The 13737-nt window shown below is 38.5% G+C and overlaps 1 protein-coding gene across 3 annotated transcripts in view; it reads right to left on the minus strand.

Annotated features, from left to right (window-relative positions):
- Nucleotides 1–13737, minus strand: part of TSPAN2 (tetraspanin 2) — a 55154-nt gene that overhangs the window by 7940 nt on the left and 33477 nt on the right. For all 3 annotated transcript variants that reach the window (XM_038561855.1, XM_038561857.1, XM_038561856.1), the window contains exons 4-6: nucleotides 12365–12439; nucleotides 10788–10886; nucleotides 9603–9674 (exon numbers count right to left, since the gene is read on the minus strand). In XM_038561855.1, coding sequence (XP_038417783.1) covers nucleotides 9603–9674; nucleotides 10788–10886; nucleotides 12365–12439 — 246 coding nt within the window. The remainder of the gene's footprint in view (nucleotides 1–9602; nucleotides 9675–10787; nucleotides 10887–12364; nucleotides 12440–13737) is intronic.

Genomic DNA, 13737 nt, shown 5'->3' on the forward strand with positions numbered 1-13737 from the left:
TTCTTTAGTTATTCAGGGTCTTTTGTGGTTCCATAGAAATTTTAGGATTGTTTGTTCTAGTTCTGTCAAAAATGCTCTTGGTTATTTTGATAGAAATTACAGTAAATATGCATATTGCTTTGCACAGTATAGGCATTTTAACACTATTTGTTCTTCCAATCCATAGCATGGAATGCCACTCTACTTCTTTGTGTTGATTGTCTTTAATTTCTTCCATCAGTGTTTTATAGTTTTCAGAGCACAAATCTTTCACCTCTTTGGTTACATTTATTCCTAGGTATTTTATTATTTTGGGTGCAGTTATAAATGGGAGTTTTCTTAATTTCTCTTTCTGCTGCTTCACTATTGGTGTAGAGAAATGCAATAGATTTCTACTCATTGATTTTGTATCCTGAGACTTTACTGAATTTGTTTTTAGCAGTTTTTTTTTTTTTTTGGTGGAGTCTTTAGGGTTTTTCTAATTCCTTAGAACCGCTTTTGTTGCATCCCAGAGGTTTTGAACCATTGTGGTTTCTTTTTCATTTGTTTCCTTGTACTTTTTAATTTCTGCTCTTATTTCCCAGTTAACCTTTTCATTGTTTAGTTGCATGTTACTTAGCTTCCATGTATTTGTGGCCTTTCCAATTTTTTTTCTTGTGGTTGACTTCTAGTTTCAAAGCATCGTGGTTAGAAAGATGCATGGTGTGACTTTGATTTTTGAATTTCTGGAGGCTTTGTCGTGGGCTAATATGTGATTTATTCTGGAGAATATTCTGTGTGCACTTACAGAATGTGTATTCTGCTGTTTTAGGATGAAACATTCTCTGACTCTATTTGTTAAGTCCATCTGGTCCAGTGTGTCTCTCAAAGCCATTGTTTCCTTGTTGATTTTCTGTTTAGATGACCTGCCCATTGATGTAATTGGGATATTAAAGTCCCCTACTATTATTGTATTATTTTTGATTAGTTCCTTTCAATTTGCTATTAACTGTTTTGTGTATTTGGGTGCTCTTACATTGTGTGCATAAATATTTACAGTTGCTAGATCCTTCCTGTTGGATTGTCCCATTTATTATTATATAGTGTCCTTCTTTGTCTCTTGTTATAGTCTTTGTTTTTAAAGTGTATTTTGGGGCAGCCCGGGTGGCTCAGCGGTTTAGTGTTGCCTTTGGCTCAGGGTGTGATCCTGGGGATCCTGGATCGAGTCTCGTGTCAGGCTCCCTGCATGGAGCCTGTTTCTCCCTCTGCCTGTGTCTCTGTCACTCTATCTATGTGTCTCTCATGAATAAATAAAAAATCTTAAAAAAAATAAAAAAAATATTTTGTCCAATAGAAGTATTGGTACTCTGGCTTTCTTTTGACATCCATTTACATGATAGATGTTTCTCTATCCCTTCACTTTCAATCTGCATGTGTCTTTAGGTCTAAAATGAGTCTCATGTAGGCAGCATATAGATGGGACTTGTTTTTTATCTATTCTTCACCCTGTGTCTTTTGATGGAGCATTTATTGCATTTGCATTCAGAGTAATTATTAATAATTATATGTTTATTGTCATTTTATTATTTGTTTTGTGATTTCTTGTGAAGATTTTCTCTGATCCTTTCTTATCTTTCTCTCATGGCTTGCTGATTTTCTTTAGTGATATATTTGGCTTTCTTTCTCTTTATTCTTTGCATATTTATTAGTGGTTTTGATAGATGGTTGCCATTACGTTTGTATATAACCTCTTTTGCATGTAGCAGTCTATATTAAATTGATGGTTGTTAAAGTTTGAATGGATTGTTTTTTCCTTTCCTCCTCATACTTTATGTTATTATATTTCATATACTTCTTCTGTGAGTTCCTGGACTGATTTTTTTACAGAAATATTCATTTTAATTCCTTTTGTGTTTCCTACCTTTATACTGTCACTTTTGTTCTCTCTTTTCCACTCAAAGAGTCTCCTTCAATATTTCTTGCAGAGCTGGTTTAGTGGTCATGAACTCCTTTAACTTTTTTTTCCCCAAGAAACTCCTTATCTCTTTTATTCTGAATGATAGAGTATTCTTCCTGGGTACAGTGTTCTTGGCTGAAGATTTTTCCCATTCAGCATGAAATATCATGCTATTCTCTTCTGGCTTGGAAAGTTTCTGCTGAAAAATCTCCTGCTAGCTTTATGGGTTTTCGCTTGTACTGAATTCTTTTGTCTTTCTTTTAAATTTTTTTTCCTTATTGCTATATTTTGCCAATTTAATTATAAGATGTTTTGATTAATTACAAGATGTTTTGATGTGGAGCTGTTTTTGTTGATTTTTATGGGTGTCCTCTTAGAGCTAAATATCTGTTTCCTTCCCAAGATTAGGGAAGTTTTCTGCTATTATTTCTTCAAATGAATTTTCTGCCCCCTTTCTCTCTTCTTTTTCTTCTTCTTTTGGGACTCCTATAATATGAATGCTATTATGTTTGATAGAGTCATTGAGTTCCCTAAGTCTATTCTCATTTTGCATAATTCTTTTCTCTGTCTTTTGTTCAGCTTGATTATTTTCCATTATTCTGTCTTCTACGTCACTAATTCATTTCTCTGCTTCTTTCATCCTGCTATTCAAGAACATCAAGCATGTTTCTTATTTTGCTTATTGAGCTCTTTATCTCTGCTATATTATTCCTTGTCTCTGTGCTTAGGGTCTCACTTAAGCCTTCTACTTTTTGCTCAAGTCCAGTGAGTATTCATATGATCATTGCTTTAAATATGTTATCAAGCATATTACTTATATATGTTTTGCTTAGATCTCTGGCTATGGCTCTGTCCTGTTATTTCATTTGGGATAGATTTCTGTCTCCTCACATTGTCTGCCTCTCTGTGGTTGTTTCTGTGTTAAGAAAGTCAGCTGTGTTCTCTGCTCTTGAAACTGCTTTTTAATAAAAAGAGGTCCTGGCACTTCAGGAGAGTATCCTATGTGTGTTGCTTATGCCCTGTTATTTTGTCTGAGTAACTTTTCAAATATTTATAGGAAAAAATTTCACAGGTAAATACAAGCATAATAAAAGTAGCAGATTAATGACATAAAGAACAGTATAGAGATTAAAACACAAAAGCAGTAAAATCAATTATATCTATAAAAATCAGTCAAAGAATCCACAAAATAAAAGAATGTAAAGTGGGACATCATATAAAATGTGGAGGAAGAGGAGTAAAAATTTAGTACTTTTAGAATGGGTTCAAACTGAAGTGAGCACCAGCTTAATATAGACTGTATATGCATAAAATGTTGTATATGAGCCTAGTGGTAACCACAAATCAAAAACCTGTAATAATATACAAAAAATAAAGAGAAAGGAATCCAAGTAAATCATTAAGAAAATCATCAAATCACAAGGGAAGAGACCAAAAGAAAGAACAGAGATGACTTACAAAACAACCATAAAACAAGTAACAAATTGGCAATAAGTACATACCTATCAGTAATGACTTTGATTGTAAATGAACTAAATGTTCCAATCAAAAGGGGACTGAATGGATAAAAAAACAAGACCCATCTATATGTTGCCTAAAATAGACTCACTTCAGACTTAAAGACACATGCAGATTGAAAGAGAAGGGGTGGAAAAACCTTACCATGCAAATGGAAGCAAAAAAATAAATAAATTCTAGGCTAGCAATACTTATATTGGACAAAATTGACTTTAAAACAAAGACTATCATATAGGACAAAGGAAGATCACTTCATAATAATAAAGGGAACAATCCAACAAGAGGATATAACAATTGTAAATATGCATCTAATAAGGGAACACCTAAATTCATAAAGCAACTATTAACACACATAAAGGAAGAAACTGATAGTTTACAATAATCGTAGGGAGACTTTAACATCCGACTTACATCCATGGATAGATCATCCTGGCAGAAATCAACAAGGAAACAGTGGCTTTGAATGATACATTGGACCAGATGGACATAATAGATATATTCAGAACATTCCATCCAATAAGAATAGAATACACATTCTTTTCAAGTATATATGAAACATTCTCTAGAATCAGTCACATATCAGGCCCCAAAACACATCTCAATAAATTAAAAAAGATTGAAATCACATCATGCATATTTTTTGACCACAACAGTATGAAACTAGAAATCAATCACAAGAAAATATCTGGAAAGAACACAAATACATGGAGGCTAAATAACATGCTAGTCAACAATGAATGAGTCAACCAAGAAATCAAAGAGAAAATAAACAAAAATACATGGAGACAAATGAAAATGATTAGACAATGTTCCAGAATCTCTGGGATGCAGCAAAAGATGTTCTAAGAGCAAAGATTATAGCAATATATGCCTACCTCAAGAAGCAAGAAAAATCTCAAACAACTTAAACTTACACTGAAAGGAGCTAGAAAAAAGAAAAACTAAGCCCAGAGCCAGTGGAAGGAAGGAAATAATAAACATCAGAGCAGAAATAAATGAAACAGAGACTAAAAACACAGTAGAACAGATCAATGAAAACAGAAGCTGGTTCTTCCAAAAAATCAACAAAATTGATAAACCTTTAGTGAGACTCATTGAAAAAGAAAGAGAACTCAAAATCATAAACAAAGTAGAAGAAAAAACAACTGACAACTATAAAAACATGAAAGATTATAAGAGAATATTATAAAAAATCATAGGCCAACAAATTGGACAACCTAGAAGAAATGGATAAATTTCTAGAAACATGACCTCCCACAACTGAATCTGGAAGAAATGAAAAATTTGAACAGATTAAATACTAGCAATGAAATTGAATCAATAATTTAAAAGCTCCCAACGAACAAAAGTATAGGACCAGATGGCTTTTCAGGTGAATTCTATCACTTGTTTAAAGAAGAGTTAATCCATATCCTTTTCTTTTTCTGAAAGAGAGAGAGAGCCCGAATGAGTGGGGGGAAGGGTAGAGGGAAAGAGAGAAACTAAGAATCCTAAACAGTCTCTACACTCAGTGCAGAGCCTGATGTGGGGCTTGATCACAGGATCCTGAGATCATGACCTGAGCTGAAATCAGGAGTCAGATGCTTAATGAACTGAGCCACCCAGGCTCCCTGAGTTAATACCTATTCTAAACTATTCCAAAAAAGGAGAAGAGGAAGGAAAGCTTCTGAATTCATTCTATGAGATCAGCATTCACCTTTGTACCAAAACCAGGCAAAGACACTACAAAATAAGAGAACTACAGGCCAATGTCTCTGTTGAACAAAGATGTAAAAATCCTCCACAAAATACCAGGAAACCAAATCCAACAATATATTTAGAAAGATCATTCACCATGTTCAAGTGGGATTTGTTGTTGGTGTGCAAGGGTGGTTCAGTATTCATAAATCAATCAACTTGATATATCACATCACTAAGAGAGTTTTACCATAAGGTCACCTCAACAGATGCAGAAAAGCATTTGACAAGGTACAATATCCATTCGTGATAAAAACCCTCAGCAAAGTACATTTAGAGGGAACATACCTCAACATAATAAAGGTCATATGTGACAAGCCCACAGCTAACATCATTCTCAATGGGAAAAAATTGAGAGCTTTTCCTCTATGATCAGGAACAAGATAAGGATATCCCATCTTACTACTCTTTTTCTTTTTTCCCACTCTTACCACTTTTATTAAACATGGTACTGGAAGTCCTAGCCACAGCAATCAGACAACAAAAAGAAATAAAAGGCATCTAAACTGGTAAGGAAGAAATAAAACTTTCACTACTTGTAGATGACATGATACTATATATTAAAAAAACCCTAAAGAGTCCACCAAAAAACTATTAGAATAGATAAATGAGTTCAGTAAGGTCACAGGATATAAAATCAGTATATAGAAATCTGTTGCATTTCTATACACTAATAATGAAATAGCAGAATGAGAAATTAAGAAAACAATCCTATTTATAATTGCACCCAAAATAATAAAATACTTAGGAATAAACTACCAAGGAGGTGAGAGATCTGTACTCTGAAAACTATAAAACATTGATGAAAGAAACTGAATATGACACAAAGACATTCCATGCTCATAGACTGGAAGAACAAATATTGTTAAAATGTCCATACAACTCAAAGCAATCTACACATTTAATGCAATCCCTATCAAAATACCAACAATATTTTGTACAGAATGGGAACAAATAATCCTAAAATTTCTTTAGAATCACAAAAGACTCCCAATAGCCAGAGCAATGTTGAGAAAGAAGAACAAAGCTGGAGAAAACCAATCCCAGATTTCAAGATACACTACAAAGTTGCAGTAATCAAAATAGTATGTCACGGCACAAAAAGAGACACATAGATCAATGGAACAGAATAGAGTCCAAAAATAAACCCACACTTTATGGTCAACTAATCTATAACAAAGAAGGCAAGAATACACAAGGGGAAAAAGATGATCTCTTCAATAAGTGGTACTGGGAAAACTGGACCACTTTTTTATTATATCATACACAAGAATAAACTCAAAATGGATTAAAGACCTAAATAGAAGCCCTGGAAAAATAAAACTCCTAGAAACATGAGCAGTAATCTCTTTGACACTGACTGTAGAATATTTTTCCAGATATGTTTCCTGAGGCATAAGAAACAAAAACAAAAATTAACTATTGGGACATCATGAAAATAAAAAAAAATTTGCACAGCAAAGGAAACAATTAACAAAACTAAAAGGCAACAAAATGAATAAATGATAAAATAAATAAATAAATTTTTATTCCTACTGAATGGGAGAAGATATTTACAAATGACAAAATAAGGGGTTAATATTCAAAATATCTAAAGAACTTATAAACTCAACACCAAAAAACCCCCAAATAATCCAATTAGAAAATGGGCAGAGAGGTTGAATAGACATTTCTCCAAAGAAGACAGCCAGATGATGAAAAGATGCTCAACATCACTCATCATCAGGGACATGCAAATGAAAACCACAATGTAATATCACTTCACACCAGTCAGAATGGCTGAAATAAAAACAAGAAACAAGGGTTGATGAGGATGTGAAGAAAAAGGACCCCTCATGCACTGTTGGTAGGAACATAAGCTGGTGCAGCCACTGTGGAGAACAGTATGGAGGCTCCTCAAATATTAAAAATAGAAATATGATATGATTCAACTATTCCACTACTGGGTATTTACTCAAAGAAAACGAAAAACACTAATTCAAAAAGATATATGTACTCGAAGTTCATTGCAGCATTATTTACAATAGCGAAGATATGGAAGCAGTCCAAATATCCACCGATAGATGAATGGATAAACCAGTGGTATATATACATAATGGAATGTAACTCAGCCATCAAAAGGAATGAAATCTTGCCATTGGCAACAACATGGATGGACCTAGAGGGTATAAACTAAGTGAAACAGAGAAACACAGTCAGAGAAAGACAAATGCCATATGCTTTCACTCATATATGAAATTTAAGAAATAAAACAGATGAGCAAAGGCAAGAAAAGACAAAAAACAGACTCTAATATAGAGAACACACTGTTGGTTGCCAGAGGGGAAGTGGGTAGGGGGATGGGTGAAATAGATAAAGGGGATTAAGGAGTGCACTTGTGATGAGCACTGAGTAATGTACAGATGTGTGAAATCATAATATACACCTGAAGTGAATTTAATACCATATGTTAATGGTACTTGAACAATAACAAAAAACAATCAAATGGGGAGGTCCTTCTGCAATCCTTCAAATTGCATGACCCCTGTTGGGTCTGTGGTGCTCCCTCTCATGGAGGCTCACTCATGTACTACAGTGTGGGGGTGCTGGCTCCCTTGTAGGTCTCTCCAATGGATGGTGAGAACTTTGAGGGCAGTGGCTGTGCCTTATTCATGTCCTCCAGGTCTCAGGGAGTCGATAAGCATTCAATGGACAACCCATGATACAAGCTAGACCTAGGATCTCATCAGTCTCTTCACAGCTATATGCTTAGAAGCATCCATGTCATTGTCCCCACATGCTCATATTTCCCTCTCTTATTTCCCACATTGAGTCTGTGCTTTCCTCAAGCCCTTCAGAACTGAAACTGCATAGCACACACCATTAATGATCCCCTAGGACCAAATACAACACATTATTTCCAGCCTTCATTTCTTTGTCTTCTTCCCAGCACTGAACTCCATGGACAACTATCTCCTCCTCCACTTCACTGTCTTCGGACTCTTCCCAACTCAATTCCTCCACAGACTTCTGGCTTCTTGTCCTCTGCTTACCTTTGTGACAAGTTTTTCAGCCCACCTCTACCTTGTTCTACACAATCTTCTTGGGCATTCCCTTCTATTCCTATGGCTTTAGCTACTACCACTATGCTGGGATTCTAACACCGATCTTCAGCTCAGATTACCTGTAAGTCCCAAAGGTACCCAAAGTGTAAACTTGACCAAAACTGACTCAGGATCTGCTCCTTTCCCTATATTCACCTCTCATGGGGAGCGGAGTCTCTACCCATCCTTTGTGCCTAAGCAGAAGTCTGAAGTCTTAACTTCCTCCTCCCTCCTCCCCACTCACATACAAGAGGTCTCCCAGGCCTGTTGATTCTACCCCTGAACATCTCAGAATCCACTGCTCCCTCTCTCTTCCCACTGCTGGTGAACTTGCATTAGCTCCTCACATCTCTTTTATTTGTTTGTTTATTTTTTATTTATTTATCAAGAGACAGAGAGAGAAAGAGAGAGGCAGAGACACAGGCAGAGGGAGAAGCAGGCTCCCTGTGGGGAGCCCGGTGTGGGACTTGATCCCAGGACCTGGGATCATGCCCTAAGCCAAAGGCAGACGCTCAACCACTGAGCCCCTCAGGCGTCCCTCCTCAGCATCTCTTACCAGGGTGACCACAAGTGCCACCGAAATGGCTCCCTCCGTCACTCTCTGGCTTTCTCTTCTACCTGGCACACTCAGCAGCCTGACTATGGTTTCTACAATGCAAAACTGACCATGTCAATCGTCTGCTAAAAGCAACACCTTTCTCAAACTTCCAGGTGTAAAGTCACGCCTCTGTCTACCTCCCCAAGAATGTCTGGCACCATCTCCTCTGGACTCCTGGCTTCCCTGCCGTCCTGGAGTTCCTCACCGCCACACCTCTGTTCCCTGCTGCCAGCTTGGCCTGGGATGACCGTCCTTTGTCAAAGCGCAGCCCATGGATTCCAACCTCCGTGAAGCTTTCCTAACACCACTGTGTCTCCACTGTACTCTGTACAGACATTACACACAGCACGTCTCCCTTGACTAGGGAGGCCACAAGGGGCAGAACCATGGTTTTCATCTTAGAGTGTTCAGAACCCAGCACAGTGCCTGACATACAGCACTTAATAAATGAAGCATTTATCAGCGACTTCCATGGAGAGATGTGGGGTGACATTCTCAGGGTGCACATCCTTGGCCCTGGCAAATTTAATTAATGCCATAGCATTTGTACCATCATGGGCAAGTCAGCATGCCATCATTTCCCAGGGGACCAGCATACTGGAACTCAGCATTGCTTCACTTAGTTTATATAGAATAAAGCTGAGGCAGAGAAGCCACCGGGAGAGGGCCTCTGAGAATCACACCTGTCACCCCACGGGCAAGAGCCATCTTACACTAGAGGTAGGATAGGAACCCTGGAAGAGAAGCTTACCTTGTGCCCCAGAAGCTCCTTTGGGCATGTGGGTTGGACCTGTTCAGAGCTTTCTTTTCCACAGCACTGAAACTAGAGAGTCAGAAAAGAGCTTTTAGGGCCCAGGAAGGGGAAGTAGGAGCTCCAAGTCTGGGCATCACTACTGAGGACTGGAGGACTGAGCAACCCAAAATGCCATTTCTAGAAAAAGAGAAGAGTCGCATACTCATGCTAGCAAAACACAAAGGACTTCTGTCAAGTTGTCTGAGTTTGAGGATGGGAAGTGACTCGAGGCAACCCAAACAAAGCAAGAAGCCAATTGATGATATCTGTGTAAATTGCTATTTTTTAGACAGGAATTGTGTCTTTAGGTTTTTTTGTTTGTTTTTCAGCCTGGGAGTCATTTAACCTGCTGAGTAGCTAATGTTTTATGAGCTTTAGGTAGGGCTGTTTAACTGAGGACAGGCTGGGACAGAGAGGAGAAGTGGTCATAGTAAATAAAGCCTGGGTGCTAAAATGTCAGGGCCTGAAGGCTGGCCAGCCAACAGGTGTCCTGCCTTGGGGCCAGCCCCTCAAAGACAAAGGACAAGGTGTGCTGCCTGGTGTCCTTGGGGCAGCTGAGGCTGAACAGGATCCAGGGTTGGCACCTTCCAGGACATTCCTGTGACAAACAAGAATGGAGCTACCTGAAAGCATATGGCCTAGGATTTCATAGCTACTTCTCTGCATCACAGGGGTTAAGAAATTGGGACGACTCCAGCCTGGCCCGTCTCCTCTGGAAGCCCCTCTTGGTTAACTATGTGTAGCTTTCAGCACTGCACTGACAGCACAATCCCACCAATGTACTAGGATACAGGGAGCATCGCTGTCTCTGCGGCCTTTCATTTTGTAATTGATTCTGTTACACCACAATGCCACCTTTTGAGAGAACTTGGTATTTATTTGGGCTGCTTTCTGGGTGTTCTTATTTGTGCTCTTTTGTCTCTCTGGGGCACAATGCCTGATTTCTTCTTGTGAACTCTGTGTGCTAGGCCTCTTCTTCTAGGTTCTACACGCGATGCCAACTGTGGCTCCCATGAGGGCTGAAATACTGTGCTAAAGCTTGGCTTCATCAAATTTATTCTGATCTTTAATCCAGGTGATGAGAGAGAATCTGGTTAATGAATGATCTTTAGAAGGAATTAAGGAAGAATGAAAGTTACTTACTGTTGAGTGGAAGGTAATAAGAGTCCCATTTCCCCTTTCCTTGTCTTTCAGGTAATCATTATAAGCTTCTTCATACATGGTCTGAACATGTCGTATAGCCTGAAAACATACCAAGGGGACAGTGAGTGGGAAGTTTTAAATATTCTCCTTTCATTAAGGAAAATCCCCTATTCCTTACTCTTGGAAAATATAGTCCTTCCCTATGTTCATCTGTATTTTTTTTTATTTTTTAAAATTTATTTATTTATGATAGTCACACACACACAGAGAGAGAGGCAGAGACATAGGCAGAGGGAGAAGCAGGCTCCATGCACCGGAAGCCCGACGTGGGATTCGATCCCGGGTCTCCAGGATCGCGCCCTGGGCCAAAGGCAGGCGCCAAACCGCTGCGCCACCCAGGGATCCCTGTTCATCTGTATTTTAAGATAATTCTGCATATATGGGATGGATTATAGATTCTGGAATTTCTCGGATACTTTTGGAGATGGAAGGATAGACTAAGAATAACTTTCATAGCCTAGAAAAATTTTTTTTAGAGTGAAGCTTCTCAAACCTGAATGGTTTGAGGCCCATCAGCCCTACCCAGGAGATTCTCATGTACAACGAGTGGGGACTTAGGCATTCTTGGTACCACCCTGGTTAAAAGTACTCGAGTCTATTCATGACGTGGTTTGAAAGATGTTCATGACCAAGGAAAACTGGTTCAGCATACAAATATCATGAAACTCAGGGAATGCTTTTTCTGGTATAAAGGCATGTGATCTGACATCCATAGAGATCTCAAAAAGTCCAAAGATCCAATTCTTCCAACCTACAAATATAACCAGATACTTTAGCAATATCCCAGAGGAGGTGTTACTTATTCCACATGTTTACCATTTAAAAAAATCTATAATGAGTTCATAAACACAATATTGGTAGCACATGAATTTATGTGAAATACAGCAAATTAAGTTTCCTTCCTTCCTCCTTTTCACTCCCCTCTTTCCCACCGTGTGTCTTAACACAGTGTGTTCCTTCTAAAAAGGCCTCTTCCTCTGTGAGTTCTCCTGATAACCTATTTTAGACACCTATAGTTTGAGCACCAATTTAAATAAACTCTCACCAGCACGCAGCAGGCCAGGCTCTAGTCTTTGAGGGTAACGTGGTCTCTTTCCAGGCCAAGCCCGATGGACAAATGATAGTCTAACAAGGGATGAAAATGTGTGTTCCTCTCCATCCCTCTTTTTCATATATGCAATCTACTTGTTTTCCTGTTACAAATGGGATCATCTTAAACTAGAGATCCTTTTTTTTTTTAAACTAGAGATCCTTTAAAAAAAATCAGACACCTTTATAACTCTAGCGAAAGCTATGAATTACCTCCTCAGAAAAATGTGTGCACATATATGTATGCACACTTACACATACAACATATATAGGCCTGTATAATACTTTCAGGTTAAAAAGTTCTGTGTAAATGATATATGTGGGGGTTATTTAGTTTTTCAATATCATTGTGGGTGAAATATTCTCATAGCCTTTGCCATGAAGAAACACTTTAACCATCATAAAAAGTAATTGTAATTTCTACTTACTACACCCTTGCCTATAAAAGCAAATACTCCAGTGGTTACTTCAGCAGCAAATATCACCAGTAGGCAGGTAAAGAACTGCAGAGGAGAGAAAATACACATTTCATTAACTCAACGCCTTTTCAGTTTATTTGGCCTCTTTAATACTAGTTCCATTTGAAAAACATTAGGCAAGGTTATTCGTTTGCATTGATCTGGTAGGAAGCATTTACCCCCATCCCCCTGTAGTTTGTTTATTCTTTCATTTGCTCATTAATTTATTCAGCAATTGTTCATCGAGCATCTACTCTGTACCAGGCACTGTCCTTGGCACTGGATATAGAGTGGTGAATAAGATATGACCCCAATGTCTGCTATCACAGACCTCCTATTAGAAAATGGGAAGTATGATAAATGAGAAAGGAATAAAAAAGTGAGTTAGATAATTCCAGGTAGTGATAAAGAAATCCCACTACTTTGAACAGTGCCTGGCACTTAGGCGCTCAATGAATTCTTGATGAACAAAAGAGATTTTATAAAGATTTAAAACAAGACTGGGAGATAGGGAGCGACTGGTTGGGCCTGGATTGGGGAAGGTGTGACCCACACTGTGTGGGCTGAGAGGCTACTCTGGGGGGTGGGAATGGCGGGGAGGGGCATTCTCCTGGACCAATTTCTGTTCTGGTCTCTTGGGTCTACTCTGTGTTCAGTGATAAGCAACAGGGATGCTCGGCAACAGGGGAAAGACAGGTAGAAAGGAGGGCTGTGGAGATGATTTAGAGATTTTATACAGCAAGAGGTCAGGAGGAGGAGCCACAGTTAAAAATCAGCAATTATGGTAAAGAGAGACTGCCCACCAAAATTGCTGTTTCTGACTCTTCACGGAGAAAGAAAATCTTTCTCTCTTCTGGCCCTTCTTCCTTCTCCTGTTTCTCTCAGGTCACTCTGCCATTGGATGTATAGCAGTAACCGAAATTCTTTTTTTTTTTTTTTTTTTTAAAGACAGAGGCTTCTTGTTAAAATAAACCACCAGAGGGGCGTTTGGTGAAGGTACTGATCTCCAAGAGCATTTTTTTTTCTTGTAGTTAAGAGCACCTCCCTGCCTATAGGAACCTTAGCCACCTCACTCACTGCGAAATAATTGTGATAGAATGATCATAATGACCCTATACAATTATTAGGCACTTTAACTCCCCAAACATCTTCACACTAATGACCTCATTTTTTTTTTTCATACTTTCCATATGAGGCAGGGACAAAGACAATATTATTCTTAAGCGAGAAATGGAGAAATGGAGACTCAGGGAGAGGGAGTGAGTGCCAAGGTCTCCGTGGCCCTGAGGAACTGGCGCTGGAGGCCAGACCTCTGGCCCCCCCTCTGGGCCAGTTCCGCCCCG

This window comes from Canis lupus, chromosome 17 (assembly GCF_011100685.1).
Source record: "Canis lupus familiaris isolate Mischka breed German Shepherd chromosome 17, alternate assembly UU_Cfam_GSD_1.0, whole genome shotgun sequence".
Classification (NCBI taxonomy): Eukaryota; Metazoa; Chordata; class Mammalia; order Carnivora; family Canidae; genus Canis; species Canis lupus.